General features: G+C 40.1%; 1 protein-coding gene across 1 annotated transcript; it reads left to right on the top strand.

Annotated features, from left to right (window-relative positions):
- Positions 1–43: 43 nt before the first annotated feature.
- Positions 44–14,277, top strand: LOC137116042 (sodium/potassium/calcium exchanger 1-like). Its single transcript, XM_067495539.1, has 12 exons — positions 44–1,323; positions 1,914–3,027; positions 5,362–5,526; positions 5,833–5,941; positions 6,937–6,990; positions 7,345–7,395; positions 8,259–8,336; positions 10,143–10,285; positions 10,852–11,109; positions 11,313–11,402; positions 11,869–12,035; positions 12,228–14,277. The coding sequence occupies exons 2-12, from the start codon at positions 2,050–2,052 to the stop codon at positions 12,475–12,477; spliced, it is 2,343 nt and encodes a 780-aa protein (XP_067351640.1). The 5' UTR covers positions 44–1,323; positions 1,914–2,049; the 3' UTR covers positions 12,478–14,277.
- Positions 14,278–15,334: the final 1,057 nt, after the last annotated feature.

Raw genomic sequence — 15,334 nt, 5'->3', positions numbered from 1 at the left:
TGCTGCTGTTCTTATTATTAGAAATAGTTTAAAACTTGAAAGTGCTGTGAGCTTTGGGTCCCAGCAGTGTTTTTTCTTTAATTTTCATTAAGGAATGATCTACCCTGAGATGTAAAATAGTATTCTGAATAACGGGTTTTGCAGGACAGCTTTACTAAAGTGTCTGTCTTCAAACAAATTTTTAAACTTTGTCCATCAAAATGACCATTCTGATAGACTCTCTTCAAGGTGCTTTTGAGTGATGGAGGACTGCTGTCGCTGGAGAGTTCTGAAAAAGGGCAACTGCCGTTTATGTTAGTTATGACAATGCACATATGTCCAGAGAAAAAAGGTTAATAAAAATGTATAATTCAAATTGTATTGTATTGTCAAATTAGGCTTTTAATGCTCATCACTAAATTCTTTTTTTAGACCTTTACCAAGCTCATTCGGCCTGTTTGGTGTCCCAAGTGTGATCCCCAGCCAGTCCCCAGACAACTTGATCTAATTCATCAAAATACCTCGAAGTGAAAACGCTTCGTTAGTGAACCGAGTGGTGGAGTTTAAACTTATTTTGTTTTGCTTTTTAAGTAGTAGTTTCCTGTGATAAAATATTTTTTTAGTTGCTTAATTTTTCATAATGAAAACGTATTTAATCACATTTTATTAGAATTATATATTTGCTCATAGTTTTTTTGACAGAGCCATATTTTCCTGGAACTCAACTCTGCCTCGACTAAACCTTAGTCAAGTGACAAAACTGTCGCAATAAATGTCCTGTCTGACATTGACATTCTATCAGAATACATGCCAATATGTACCATATGTGACATTTTCCTTTTATTGTTGAAATAAGCGGAGAAAATATTGTCCTGCTAAACCCAAAAGCGCTCTTCCTTTACGTGAATCTCTGTGTATTGTTTTGCTGTTTACTGGGGGTAACAATCAATTCTTTACCCTCCTTAAAATAAGGTTTCACACGACCACGCCCAAAAGGGTGAGGACCAACTCATCTTGAGAGCCTTGAACATAATGGTTTTGGATGCAACAGGCACCACACTCTGAACCGGCTCCGAGTTTTTACCTCAAACAGGCAGCTGCGAGCAGCGCAACGCCTTGACTGAATGTTCCTGTACTGATACTGCGTTATGTGTGAAGGGAAGGTGAGAGGTGTTTGGCCCCTAATCGTCTTAGCAGCATTATTATGCTGAGCCTTGTTCAAGCCCTGACATGCGGTGCGCCCTTGTAGCTCCCCAAAGTCCGGAGTCAGCATCTCTGCGCCCGTTACGCACAGCTGGAGGGACGGTCCGCAGCGGCGAGGAACCGAGAAGCCCGGCGGTACAGGTAAGACCAGCAGCGCCATCCACCTCACACAGCTCCTTTCTGGATTTAATCGTTTCCTTGTTGTTGTTTTTGTGCATGTTGAAGAAGTATTAGTGTAAAAAAAAAAAAAAAAAGGTTTGCCTCGACACTGCTTGATAATCTGCTCTGGCCTCTGTTACTCTTTAGTTAAACCTCAACACGCTATCAATCACAGATACTATGCTTATTTTTCTTTCTTTTTTTTCTTCTGTGCACTGGGTTGTGTTAATTATCGTCTCACCAATGATCGCTGGGCACGCCCGCATTCTTTTACGTTTTTCCGTGCGCGCCAAATGCTGCAAAGCTAAGTAATCATCTGAGTCAAATTTTGAATTAATCGGGTTATTTTGATATAGAACCGCCTTTTTTAATCGTTTTGAAATTTTTAACACGTCTTCAACTGACTCCTGTTTTATGGACTAAACCCTGTGTGATTATGTAGCCATAGTAACAGGTGGCTGTCTGGATCTGCCATCATCACGCCCCCAACAGCAGATCTGCAACAATGCCAACAGTAATGGTGGTGATGATGTTTCTTACAGCTGTATTTTCTATTTTCAATCCCTCCACAGGTTGAAGCTGCCCACTGTAAAAGATGCAACACGCTTTTTGCACATGCAGGTGTCTCTTCGCTGTCTGTGGCATCCTCTCGCCAAGTAACAATGCATCTGACATAGTTTCCTGCTTGGAGTCGAGACCACGAGGGCAATGAACGCGCACTCATCTCCGAGGAGGAGACTCAGGCGCAGTCGCGTCTTCTTCTTCATTTCAGGTGTGCTGCTATGTTTCATCTTCACTCTGACTTTGAAGGCCAGACTGGCACAGCCGCGAGCCTCAGCACATACAGATAACGGTCTTAAAGGAGATGGGGTTGATGATGATGTCATAGAGGTCAGCATTCGAGAGGTGAAGGCATCCAATGAGACACAGGGGAAAGATAGCTCACCTAAGAGCACAACACCTCCTCTGGTAATCGTCGTCAACAGGACAGATATCGAACAGTGTATCTATGTAGATCCTCAGCCTCCCAAATTACGTCCGACTCCACCGCCACCAAACACCACAGCTCCCCTAGATCCCCCGCTCCAGCACCCTCATAGGAAGGGTGAGTACCCTCAGGACATCTTCTCTGTGGAGCAGCGACAACAAGGCTGGGTGGTCCTGCATGTCATAGGCATGATCTACATGTTTGTCGCCTTGGCCATCGTCTGTGACGAGTTCTTCGTTCCTGCCCTAGAAGTCATCACCAACAAGCTGGAGATCTCTGATGACGTAGCTGGGGCCACCTTCATGGCAGCAGGAGGCTCTGCCCCTGAACTCTTTACCTCCCTGATTGGTGTCTTCATCTCCCACAGCAATGTGGGCATCGGCACCATCGTGGGCTCAGCTGTCTTCAACATACTGTTTGTGATTGGCATGTGTGCCGTCTTCTCCCGAGAGATGCTACACCTGACCTGGTGGCCTCTCTTCCGAGACGTGACCTTCTACATCCTGGACCTCATCATGCTCATCATCTTCTTCCTGGACAGTACGATCCTGTGGTGGGAGAGCATCTTGCTGGTGCTGGGCTACATCAGCTATGTGAGCTTCATGAAGTTCAACAGTCAGATTGAGAGGGCGGTCAAGACCCAGCTTAACAAGCACATGAGCATTGTCAAAGTGTGGACTGCAGAGGAGCAAGAGAAGGTCAGTAAGTGTCTCATTCAGGTAAATCTGCGGAAAAGGTAGCTTATGTGTTGGTTCTATTTATGGTAAATGGTCCTATTATTTAGTGCTTTTCTCCAAAGCGCTCTACAATGTTTTGCTTCTCATTCATCCATTCACGCATACTAACAATTTCAGTGTGTCAGGTGCTCACCTGACCCACCGGGAGCAACTTGGGTTTCAGTGTCTTGCCCAAGGACACTTTGACGGAGGGACCGGGAGTTAAAACAGCATTTTTGGATTTAATATTTTCTAGTCAGAGTTTTGTCTGTTGCCTCGACCTGAAGAGACTTTGATGTCAGATGGTAAGAAAAAGAGATTAAATCATCATCTGAGCAACAGGAAATGTAGCCCAAACATTTTTAATAATACCTTAAGTGAGTCATTTTTTAAATTAACACAGTATTTGTATTATTATCTTTGGCTTGGGTCAGACAAAGCAAGCAACTAAATAGGTCTTTGTAAACCTTTAGAAAACGTTTTGTTCATTTATAACTCTAGATAATATATTACAATATGGAAATAACTGCAGTATACTGCACTGGCTGACACGTTCCACACTAAATTATACTCATATACTGATGCCCCAAATACTACATATGGATTAATCCACCACAAAAAAATTTCCCCAACAAATGCATTACTTTTCTAATTGCAATTAAGTTTATTAGCACTTTTTAATCACTGAAACAATGTATTTGTGATGCATTGTCCTCAGTAGGTCACAGAACCCTAGAATAAAACGGTGAAGTGTTTGGAGATGCAATGTATTGCAGGTTTTGTCTTTTCATGGGATTGATTGACATTTGAAACAGAAAGAGACATAAAACACATAACGATTCCTTAAAAATTACCGGAAGGATTGAATTATCTGTAACTGGTGTTAATTTTTAAAATGAGCACTGTAACCAGACAAAAGCAGTGGTTACCTGACTAACGTTCCATCTGCACACAGTATAATTTCTGTCCTTTCATGTCCTCACAGTTGGGACTGCAGCCTGGAAATACAGTGAAACAGAGAATAGTAATTTCTGGGTCTAAGCGGGTGACCACCTGTATTTGTGTAAAATCCTTTGATGCTGGGAAGAAAAGACTCCAGGTGTCACAGACAGCATGTTACACTGAAGTGATGGAAATGTCACTGTATGTAGACATCATTTAGTTCAGATTTTCAGAAGTTTAAGGAGAGGAATAATGCGTTTTTACAAATCTTATTTTGTGGATTATCTGCCTTTCTGTTGTCGACAGAGAGCATCTGAGCATCTAATAATCATCTGAGGCTGTGATTAACATGCAGGACTGTGTTTCAGTATTTCAAGTATTTCATTTTGCATTTTGAAATAGTCAATTATTTAGTCTCAATGCAACTGTGCTGCAAAATGCATCTCAGTACTACAAAAATCCAAGGTGATGTCCTATGTAACCAATGTTCCATTAAAGTTAAATATATTAAGTTTCTAATGATAAAAAGTGATCACAAATTACAAGCTGAAACCAGTGAATTTATGTCATTTTAGTTCGAAAGGTTGATTAAATAATTGATTAACCATCCAAATAAACTGCTCACAAACAGGTATTAATATTGTGGTTGGTGCAGTTTGATGAGAGTTTGGTTAACCTGACTTACACAGCACAACCATCGTAGTCAGAGGAGGAGAGTGTGGGGGTAGGCAAGTGTCTCTGAGTTAGTGTGTGTGAATGTGTATGTGTGTGGTTTGATTTTATTTATTTTTTTACCATAAAATATCCAGTCCGATAACCAAGATATGTAGATGCCTGTAACAGAGTGGTAATTCAAGGACTGACTCACTGAGCCTCAGATCTTCTTACAGTCACAGTCAGAGTCACTTGTTGCAGTTAGTTACAGTAATCACAGTATCTAGTTTTTTAGTAAAAATTTGTCCCAAAACCTAATGTCAACATATGGCAGACATATAGGTAAAACTTCTGTGAGTTAGACTCATTGAACAGCCTGGCGTCACGTCTAGTTTTGTAGCATTCTTATTTACAGGGAACTGATGACTGATGACCTTTGCAGAACTTGATGACCTTTGCAGGGTGTGCTGGAGCAGGGAGAAGATGGCTGGATGGAAAAGAATTTTGCAGCTTTGGGGAATTAGCGATGGAGTTTATGGTTTTGTTACACAGAACAACTTTTTATTGTTGATTTATGGACTTTGAGAAAGATTCTGTTGGAGGAAAAAGTGTGTTCAATAAAATGCTAATGCTGAATGCGTAACCCAGGCCCAGGCATTCTTATGCTCTAAATTACACACGTTATCTGTTTACTAAGGCGCGCTAACTCTGACTTCCCAGGAGAATGAAGCTCCTCCACCTCCACCTCCCCCTCCCCCTGCGGCTCCCGCTGCTGCTCCTCCTGCATCAGTAGCTGAAGATAAATCCAAACAAGAAGCTGAACCACCTCCCAGTGTCCCTCAGCACAGCAAACCACAGTCAGATCCAAAAGAAACAAGACTCAGGGTATGAAGAATTTGTTGTTGTTTTTTATATATATTATTAAATATTATGAACTTATTAATATAACCTATTATTGTTGGTGATTAGTTAGTTTTCTCTGCTAAAACATCTCTGGTAGCTTCTTATTGAATTCAATTTATTTATTCTGGGAATTGTTTATTATGTTGTGTATATCATATGTTGTTATATCAAGATACTTTTTAAAAAAATTTCGCTCCTGGTCCTCAAAGGTCTGCACTTGTTCGACATCACTTCACTGTTATCTGAAAGTTAAATGCCACAGTTTGATTCGTGCGTCCTGCCCTCTAGGTGCGTCCTGTCTTGCAGCGAGGCGGCAGCTCAGCCTCCCTCCACAACACCTCGCTGCGGAGCACCATCTTCCAACTTATGATCCACACCCTGGACCCGCTCGGGGAAGGTAACAATCCGAATCAGCCCTGATTTCTACAATAGAAAGGTTAAATTTGCAGCATGGTGGCATAGGTGTGTGGAAAAAAATCCTTGTGAAATGCGTTTCTCTGAAGCTGAGAAACTGTTAAATAATACAAAAAAGTACACTAATAACAAGAAAAAGCAAGTAAATCACCTTCTTTTTTTGGTTTGCAAACAAATGTAGTGTTAAGTATTAATATACACCTATTTCTTACTTATTTCTTATTTTATGACTAGTTGTTAGTAAACACTAAACATCTCCTTCCAAACTTTATATACTGCTTATAAATGCTAAAAGCTGGCAGTGACCCAGTGGCTTTGTCCATCTTGTCCCTTCCTCTAAGTCAGCAGCACAACCTTCAGCCCGTCCTTGAATTGACCAGGCCGATGTTCCCCTTGCTCACCGCACTCAGCCACCACTGAGCCTTAATCAGCTTTTCAGTGTAGGCTAATAAAGCTGGATAAGAGCCAGCGTGCTGGAACAAGAAGCTTTTTATCTCTATGGAGTGATTGTAGCAGCTCTGTGCAGCTGGATCCTATATCATTTTTGTCATCTCTGTCCTGAACTGTCAGCATGTTAAAAGCTTACTTTCCGTTGCACAGATTTAGATCTGTGGCAAGCACCGGGAATTCTTAGTAAAGGTTTGTCAGTCAGTTTTTGGTTTCAATTCTCTATCAACACATTTTGTAGGTTGTATCCAGTGGGTTTATTAATGACCAGCAATTCATTTTACAGGCCCATTTTCTTTTGGGTTGCCAGATTGTGACTGGATATGCTGTTTCTCCATGACAGCTCTTCAGTTCACCATGATGACCCAGCCCATTCACTTGAAATAATATCATCAGTTTGAAAGGACCTAAAGTGATTTTTGACGTTAAAAAAGTGAAACTGAAACTTGTTACATTAGAGTCCAGTTACAGAGTAAACAGGGAAAAAACAATACTTGCATATAATTGAATGGTTGCTGGTTTCTATCCTAGAGGCAGCCCTTAAAGGGGCCCTAAAAACCCCTGGCCCACGGAAAGCCAGACAAGGTAAGAGAGGCAACAAGATACCACCTTGTTGTTTCCTCATGTGTGTTGTTGGTGATACTGTTATTGTGTATTCATGTGTGCTTGGTCACATTCATTTGATGCTAAACTGTGCTGCATTCACATGCAAACCCTGTTAGTACCTCAGAGACACCAGAATAATCTGTTTCCCTTTGGCTGCCACAAAATAATTCAATTACAACCTTTAAAATTTAGTGGCATAATTTTTTGACTTTCCAGCTTCAACATTTCATATGTTTAGATCTGTGTGCATGTACAGTATGTGTTGTTTCACATACAGTAACTGGAGGATACTGATAATTTGCGGTTATTCTGACATGTGTCTTTGTCGATCAGAGATATCTTTTAATGGTGATGTCAGAATGGAGGGGTCAGTGCAGAAGAAAGGTAAGACACTTTGGTTGTTGTGCTCAGTTTTTGCTGATTCTGTGCAAAAATGTTTCTGAACTCATGGCTGTGGTTATGGATTTTGTATATTTATATTACATCGGTTATTTGTCTGTGGTGGACAGTGGTTGTTTGTGTGTTTGCATCCAGTCATTTCTGTGCTGTTGTTAAGTCATTAAGTTTATTTCACACACTGGCTGTTCGGAAGATTTCGGGTAATAATCAAAGCGTTCCTTCAACTTTGTGCCACAGTCTTGTATAAAGATTACATTTGATTATTATAAGTGTTGAAGAAGGATTCAAATGATCCTTTGTGAAGGTCTTAAATGTGAAAGTAGTTTCATCTAAAATAAAGGGAAATTGGAGAACCATACGATATCTGAGACTTTCTTTTCATAAACACTTGGTAATAAGAGAAAAAACAAATAATGCTTGTGATTTCACACATATTTGAACTGTATTAGCTTGTAAAGACCATGATATATCTGTTACCAATGTGAAAATCCAAACAGAGAGATATAAAATTAAAGGGGGCAAACACTGGTATATTTGCAGCACTGCGCTGTTATGTTACTCTGTTATTTATCTCCAAGAGAAAAAGTAGATTTAACAGTGATCACATGAATCTAAAGCAACATAGTGTTAAATGTTAGCACTGGTTTGTGTTTTTAGATTACTTCAGTGTGAGCTGTCCTTGGTGTGGTTTTACTTTTGGGAGGCTATTTACTCTGTTCTAGTCTCTTTCAGAACGGCCAGGGTGTGGGGTCAAAACTCAAAGGCATGTTGCACATACGTATCTGCCTGTGGAGGAAGTGTATGTCAGGTCATGAGATTTGAATGAGAGCTCCTTCTCTTAATTACAGCAAAGAACAAAGTAAAGTCTCTGAACATCCCAGTCACAGGCAAATTACAGATCAAGTCCCAGCACGGTCACACTGAAGGTAAGATGTATGTGTAAACACAGAAATTCAGATTTCTCTCGTGATCAAAGAAATGGGCATGATAAAAGTTATTTCCAAAACTAACACTTTTTTTGCATCATGTTAACTATTTAAAAATAGCTTATAAAAAAGCTACAGTGTAGTTGGAAGTTGTCATATTAGCTATTCATAGCTATGAAGTTGCCATAGCTATAGGTTTGTCGCAACCTATAGCTGGGGAAGTGTGCAGACATTGTAGAAATGGTAAATAGGAGCACTTAAATGAAACTAAATTCGTTATTTGGCAACAAAAATAGGCCTGGTGAAAAAGTTATTTTGTGACTGGATGATTTGTTCAATTGTACTGTAAGATATTCAGTAATCTGTGCTTGAGAAGCTGGTCATCTGTTTGCTATCGGAGATGCTTTGGGGATGGAGTTTGTGCTCCACAATCAGCGAAGCCTCTCAGTGAGCTTGTGCGTCACACTGTGGAGTAATGAGGTACTTCTGAGTCTGATGTGCAGAGCAAAGTGCGGCTGCAGCGAGTCCGGAGAGGCCTCAATGAGCCTGAATCAATCAACCCAAGGATTAACATGCAGATGGGACTGTGTACGTGTGTGTGTTTGAATCCCCTTTTCTCCTTTTGTAGAGCATGTAGAGCACCAAACACTCCAATTACTCCCACTAGCACTTCATGCCAGCCAACACAGCATAATTTACCATTAAAATGTTGCATTATTTTGTCTCAAAATGCTAAATAAATAGGAGAAAAGCTTTAAAATGTGAGCCCAGTGCTAAAATCTCCTGGGTATTTTAAAATATGGGTGGGTGAGAATTTCTCCAGGTTATTTATTGGAAGAAACGTAGTTGAAATCCTTCAGGATGTATGATGTTTGTCAAATGTTTGTGCCGAATCTATATTGGTCACCCCAGCAAAACACATTTTCAGTTAAAGCAATTAAAAGCAGTATTTTACACACCATACCAAACACTAATGGGAAAGATGTTTATCATAGGGATGAAGGCCTGAATATGCAGCTCCCTTCAGGTTAACTTCATTGTTTTGTCCCTGTTATTTACTGATTCAGTTCACTTATAACAACTCAGATCAGTATGAAACTCTCATGGTCCAAACGATTATGAATATGGCAACATAATCCGGTACTTTATTACTTACATAATCAAATGGAACTTGCCAATGGACATAAAAACCTCCAAATTGTTGTTAGCTATGACATCTAAGACGCATGTCACAAAGACACATCCATTCATAGACTAGAAAATGAAGTGGGATGCAATGGGCAGGTAAGAGTTAAAGACTGGATGTTAGGAAACAAACTGTTCACAAACATAATTTTAGTGACTTAGCTTGAGAACTTGCCTTCATTTGTATCTTTTAGGATGTAATTTTAGAACATTCCTCATAGCATTTTCTTAGAGTCTACCTGATTGCGAAGATATCTGCCACGTACCGCCTTCTCAAAATCTATACACAGGTTTTTGTTGATACTTAAGTCTGGAGAGTGTTCAAAATATTCACCACTGCCTCTTCGTGTGTAGCTTTTCATTCGTTTGTCCTTTAATCGGTCAACCACACGTTTTGTAAAGAAACATGTCATGCAGTGGAGCAGCGTTTCTGTTTGATGTGTTTTTTCATATTTTTTCTGGACAACAAATACATAGGTCTACAGCACAAACAAGCTGCAGTTTTTGTTACACCTTGGCTTGAAAAAATAGTTTAAAAGTTGTTTAAACTGTAACTGTGCTATGTGTGTGGGTGTGTTTGGGAAGAGATGCATTTCTTTCAGTCTGTTTGCTCTTATCCAGATGCTGATGAGAAGCCAAAGTCTGAGCAGCCCACTGCTGGAGCCAGTCCTACAGGGGGTGCTGCAGCCGAGCCGTCCACCTCTCAGCCTCGAAAGACAGGAGAGAGGAATGAGAAGACATCCCAGGAGCCTGACGAGGCAGAGGTACGGAGGTTTTTACCTAGTTCTGCTTTCACATTATAATGGAAATATCTAAATCAGAAGTTTCAACCTCAATGCTTCACTCTTTCAGTTGAGATGTAGAAATATTTTTTCTGAGTAGGTAGGTTTAGTGTACTTTGTATATTTTTTATAGCATCCCAAACATCTGGCCCATCCCAGAAAGAAACTGCTTTTTTAGTTATTTCAATACTTAAAAAAAAGGTATATGTTCTTTTACATTTTACATTCATACTAGCATTTATGTGATTCATGTGTTGGTGGTTTACCCTGCTAACAAATGTTGCAAAATTCCCAGTAAAAGGACAATAGAAAACATGTTTGAGGTCAATCGGACCGAACATTGAACAAATATACTTCAGTTCTTTTAGAATAACATCAGAGATCTTAATTCTTTAGATGGAATATATCCATAATATGTGCATATTTATTTGTATCACCCTCGAACAGTTTATGTTCAGTCTGCATATCTGCCCACTGCACGTCTCCTAGTTAAAAAGAAACCTTATGTGATATGGCTCAGTGAGTTGAGTGTGTTTTCTGTCCTGCAGGCCGCAGCATCAGCGGGGGAGAAATCAGAGGGCTCAGTGGAGAGCGCTGATGACGAGAGTTTCAGTGGTGAGAGCAGTGGCTCCAGCGAGACTGAAGATGATGATGGTGGTGGAAACAAAGAGGAAGAGGAAGAGGAGGAGGACAATGAGCCGTTGTCTTTAGAGTGGCCTGAAACTAGGCGCAAGCAGGGGACTTATCTGCTCCTGCTTCCTATTGTGTTTCCGTTGTGGCTCACGCTGCCTGATGTCCGTAACCTGGTGAGTACAAAGTACACAGCAGCTCCTCTTATGGGAACTAGTGTGGAACTAGGTTGTTCGCAGAGGTTGGAATGGGGAAACTGTCTACTTGTGTTAAATGATCCTGTTTGTTAACCCTGAAATCTTGTTGCTGATATGACAAATTTAAAGGACATTTCCAGATGTTTACATGACAAATTACAATGTTAACTTGTGTTTTCCAGGTGTCCAGGAGATACTTTGCAATCACATTTATAGGCTCCATCCTGTGGATCGGCATTTTCTCCTATCTCATGGTGTGGTGGGCTCATCAGGTTGGCTTATGGTGTTTGTACACATGGAAAATTCTTCACTCAGTGAGGCTGGAACACAAGTTTTTTAAGGAATAGTTTTGTTTTGTTTTTGTCAAAAGCAGAAAGGTTATAAGTCTTCAATGGTTTTGTCAGTGAACTCATCTGTTTATTGTAGATATTTAAAATTTATGGTAAATCATTTCAGAATATACATCAATAAAATCTGGTGTTTTTTTTTTGTTAAAACACAAAAGGCCAACTAGGAACTTTGGTAGTTAGCTGCCATGTTGGAGGGGTCACAGATATGTTATTGGTCTAAACTTTGGATGAGTTACTGGAAATGGGTAAGTTGACCAACCTGAACTGAGGACATGGTCAGATGTTTCTGATTCAATATCAGACTTTTCTAATTTAACGAGTTACCGATTGAACACAGTCAGCAGCGGGATGTCTTCTGTCAAACTCACACCAGTTTCCTTTTTCACAGGTGGGTGAGACTGTGGGCATCTCTGAAGAAATCATGGGCCTCACCTTACTGGCGGCCGGGACGTCCATCCCTGACCTGATCACCAGCGTGATCGTGGCCCGGAAAGGTCTGGGGGACATGGCTGTATCTAGCTCAGTGGGCAGTAACATTTTTGACATCACTATTGGGTAAGTGACTCCACTACCTTTAATAACGTCAGGGTCACGGTCAGGTTAATAATTCAGGCCTGTAGCCTACTACAACAGTTACGGTATACACACTGCTCTGCTGCTCTCACTTTTTAAGAAATGTTTTCCAGATAATGAAAGATTGGACAACTGTATGCAAACCATAGAAACACATCTGTTCTCTGTTTTTAGTCTGCCAGTCCCGTGGCTCATGTACACATTTTTCCACAATGGTGAACCGGTAACCGTCAGTTCCAATGGCTTGTTCTGCGCCATCGTGCTGCTCTTCCTCATGCTCCTCTTTGTAATCATCTCAATTGCCGCCTGTCGTTGGAAGATGAGCCGAATGTTGGGCCTCACCATGTTCGTACTGTACTTTGTGTTCCTTGTCCTCAGCGTCCTGCTGGAGGATCGTGTCCTCGTCTGCCCTGTTTCAGTCTGAGCTGTTGGGCTTAGGCACAGAGTAAACAGCACTGCTGCACTTGATTTACTGCGTCCAGAAAGGAGCAATACTGTATGTTGGATATGTTAGATGTTATTTTACCAAACCTGGTACCAAGTAGATACATGTTAAAAAGCAGCACTGTAAAGAGCAGTGATGTTGATGGAAAAGCCACCCTCAGCATAGTTTCACAGCACTCTCAGCAGCCATTTTTTTTAAAAACGCGGCAATAGTGTAGTTTTCTGGGTTATGTCTAAAATCCTTCCTTTACCCTCCTGAGAAATTGAGCATTCAGTATATACAGCAGAGGTACTGATCAGCAATTGGTTTTGGACACAGCACTGGTGTGAAAAAAATGATCCCTGGCTTGTCTACTTAATTTTCAGAATATGTATTGAATATATTTGAGACATTTTAGCTTTTACTGAATGGTCAGCAGTAGAGGCTGACAGGAAACATTGGAAGAGAGAGGGTATGACATACAGCAAAAGTCCCAGCCAGAATAAAACAGACAATGCTGTGGTTTTAGGCCCATGCTGTTACCATGCAGCAACCAGGGCGTTTAGTTTGAAGTTTTAAAGAACAAAAGCAGTGTCAGCACAATATAACAATCTGTTGGTCTGTGTTAGTTCATAAATGATCAACCCTAAAATGATACGAGACTGTAATTTACTGTTTCTCAGCAGACTCATTTCCCCAAGTGACTGATCTTGGCTAGTGTCCAACCCAGTTTTCTGTTTTCAACATCCACTCTGCTTATCAACTGGTGTGATATAACTCAGCTGGTGTTTGCTGCTCAAGAGCAACTCTACAGCTATACTGAGAGTCACAGCTGAGCTGAAAACACCGGTCACCACAGACAGTAGCTCTTTAAAAATTGTTGATACTGAAAACCTCTACTGTGATGGTAATTTTGGCACCATATTAAACCAAAATGACAAATGTTTGGTTTAGGTTGCTAAACATTTTATGACTCCATGGTAACTGCTGGAAATGTCTGGACATGTTGTCACTTCATCTGTGACTGGTGTATTTCTATTTACACTGTAAATAACCCAACTAGTGTATACAGATGTGTACATGCATACAGATGTGTACATGCATACAGAAGATCACCCCCTATTGTTTTAAGTGTTTAAGGTGGGTTTTCCCTTTAACGCTGCGAGCAAAAGTCTTATGGAACAACCTGTGGTGAATTTTATAGATTATTAAAATACAACAGTGATGGTCCAGATTCAAGAATCACTGGATGCAACTTCAGTTTTGTATGTTGTTGTTTTTTTACTGTATCCCTAAAACTCTTTTCTGCATTTAACCAATTTATTGTTTGTTCATGTTCAATATGTAAACATTTGCGTGTGTGTGTGTGTGTTGGGGTGTCTTGTTATGGTGGTGGAGATTGTATGTGCGTCAGATAAATGTGTATCAGACAGGTGTCAGAAGTTACTGTCTTGTCAGATGCTCTTTTTGGACTGAAGTGGATGCAAACATGTATCTGATAGAAAACTATCAATAATTTTAAGTAAAAATCCATGCTGCAATAAATTATTTTTTTAACCATGAAGTGAGGCTGTATGTAATTTTATTTAAAAACAAGAGCGAATAGCAAAAACTAGATTGTAAGTGATTTTTATTTAGTTTAACAGTCCTCTAGGTCTGGTTGTTGTGCATACCCTTCAGCAGACCCCAAAGGACCTCTTCACATGTGTGAATAAACAGTTAGAAAACAGGATTTCTACAAGGGCAATTTAAAATTTACACAGCCCATATTCTGCAAAGTCATTTATTTGTACAACTTTAACACAAAATCCACAGATGGATGGCAGCTTTTCCAAGCTACTGACATCAAAGTCAACGTGTCCCCTCGGGGAAAGAAGTGTGTTCACTCTTTAGGGGCAAAGTGCAACTCTTTGACTTTTCCAGTATTTGATTCCTCTGCCACAAATCTCAAACACGGTTGAGATTCATGAGACCTTACTGAGTTTAGATTCAAAGTCCTCCTCTGACCACCGAGTAAGTCAGTCAGTATTCATGATGGGAAAAAAGCATAAAAACTATAGGTAACGTGCTGAGGCTTGACTTGTTTTGGTGAGTTCTATCCAGAATCTATATCATCAGTGGGTTTTTGCTTCTTCTGAATGTAAATGACAAATGTTTCCCTTCCATTATTTTATTTAAAAATAAAATCTGTAGAAGCAGATGTGCAAATATGTACAGAGATTTTGTTTGTGTATCTAGAAGAAAAATCTTTCAAGACATTTTTAAATGTGAGCACAATTTACAAACCTCTGTATGTAAACATCTAGAAATATGTTAAACATTTGCAAACCTGTCCACACTGTTGGCATTTCTCTGCATTTTTGATGTAAAGCCCTGACTTACTTTCCGTCATTTCATACACTTAATACCTGCCAGCCTCAAGTGCACATTAATCCAACCGTTCATCCATTACATGCTTAGAAACTTTGGCCATGACCTTAAGGTGCCTTTAAACAGGGTGATAACAGGGAGGAATCAAAACAATGGAGGGCTTTGTGTTTCAACTTTTATCTCCAACATCTTAAAATCACAAGGTGTAAAGCATCTGACCTCTTCTAGTTTTCAGCCCCGACTTTGTTTTTTGTTGTTTTCCACAAATAAAACTGCTTTTAATGTTTTGGAATAAATTCTTAAATCTGATAGGGCTTACATTTACACTGTTCTGTATTTATGTCCAACATGCTTAGAGGATTATCAGCATTGTGTGTCGATAGTTGGTCAAAATAAACCTGCGTGACCCTGCACAACACCTTGATTTTATGCAAACATTAACTAGAAATTATAGTATCCATTAACATTACCTTGTTGCCCTTACTTT

This window comes from Channa argus, chromosome 2, assembly GCF_033026475.1.
Source record: "Channa argus isolate prfri chromosome 2, Channa argus male v1.0, whole genome shotgun sequence".
NCBI classification, from domain to species: domain Eukaryota; kingdom Metazoa; phylum Chordata; class Actinopteri; order Anabantiformes; family Channidae; genus Channa; species Channa argus.
This window is presented reverse-complemented; position numbering and strand designations above follow the sequence as displayed.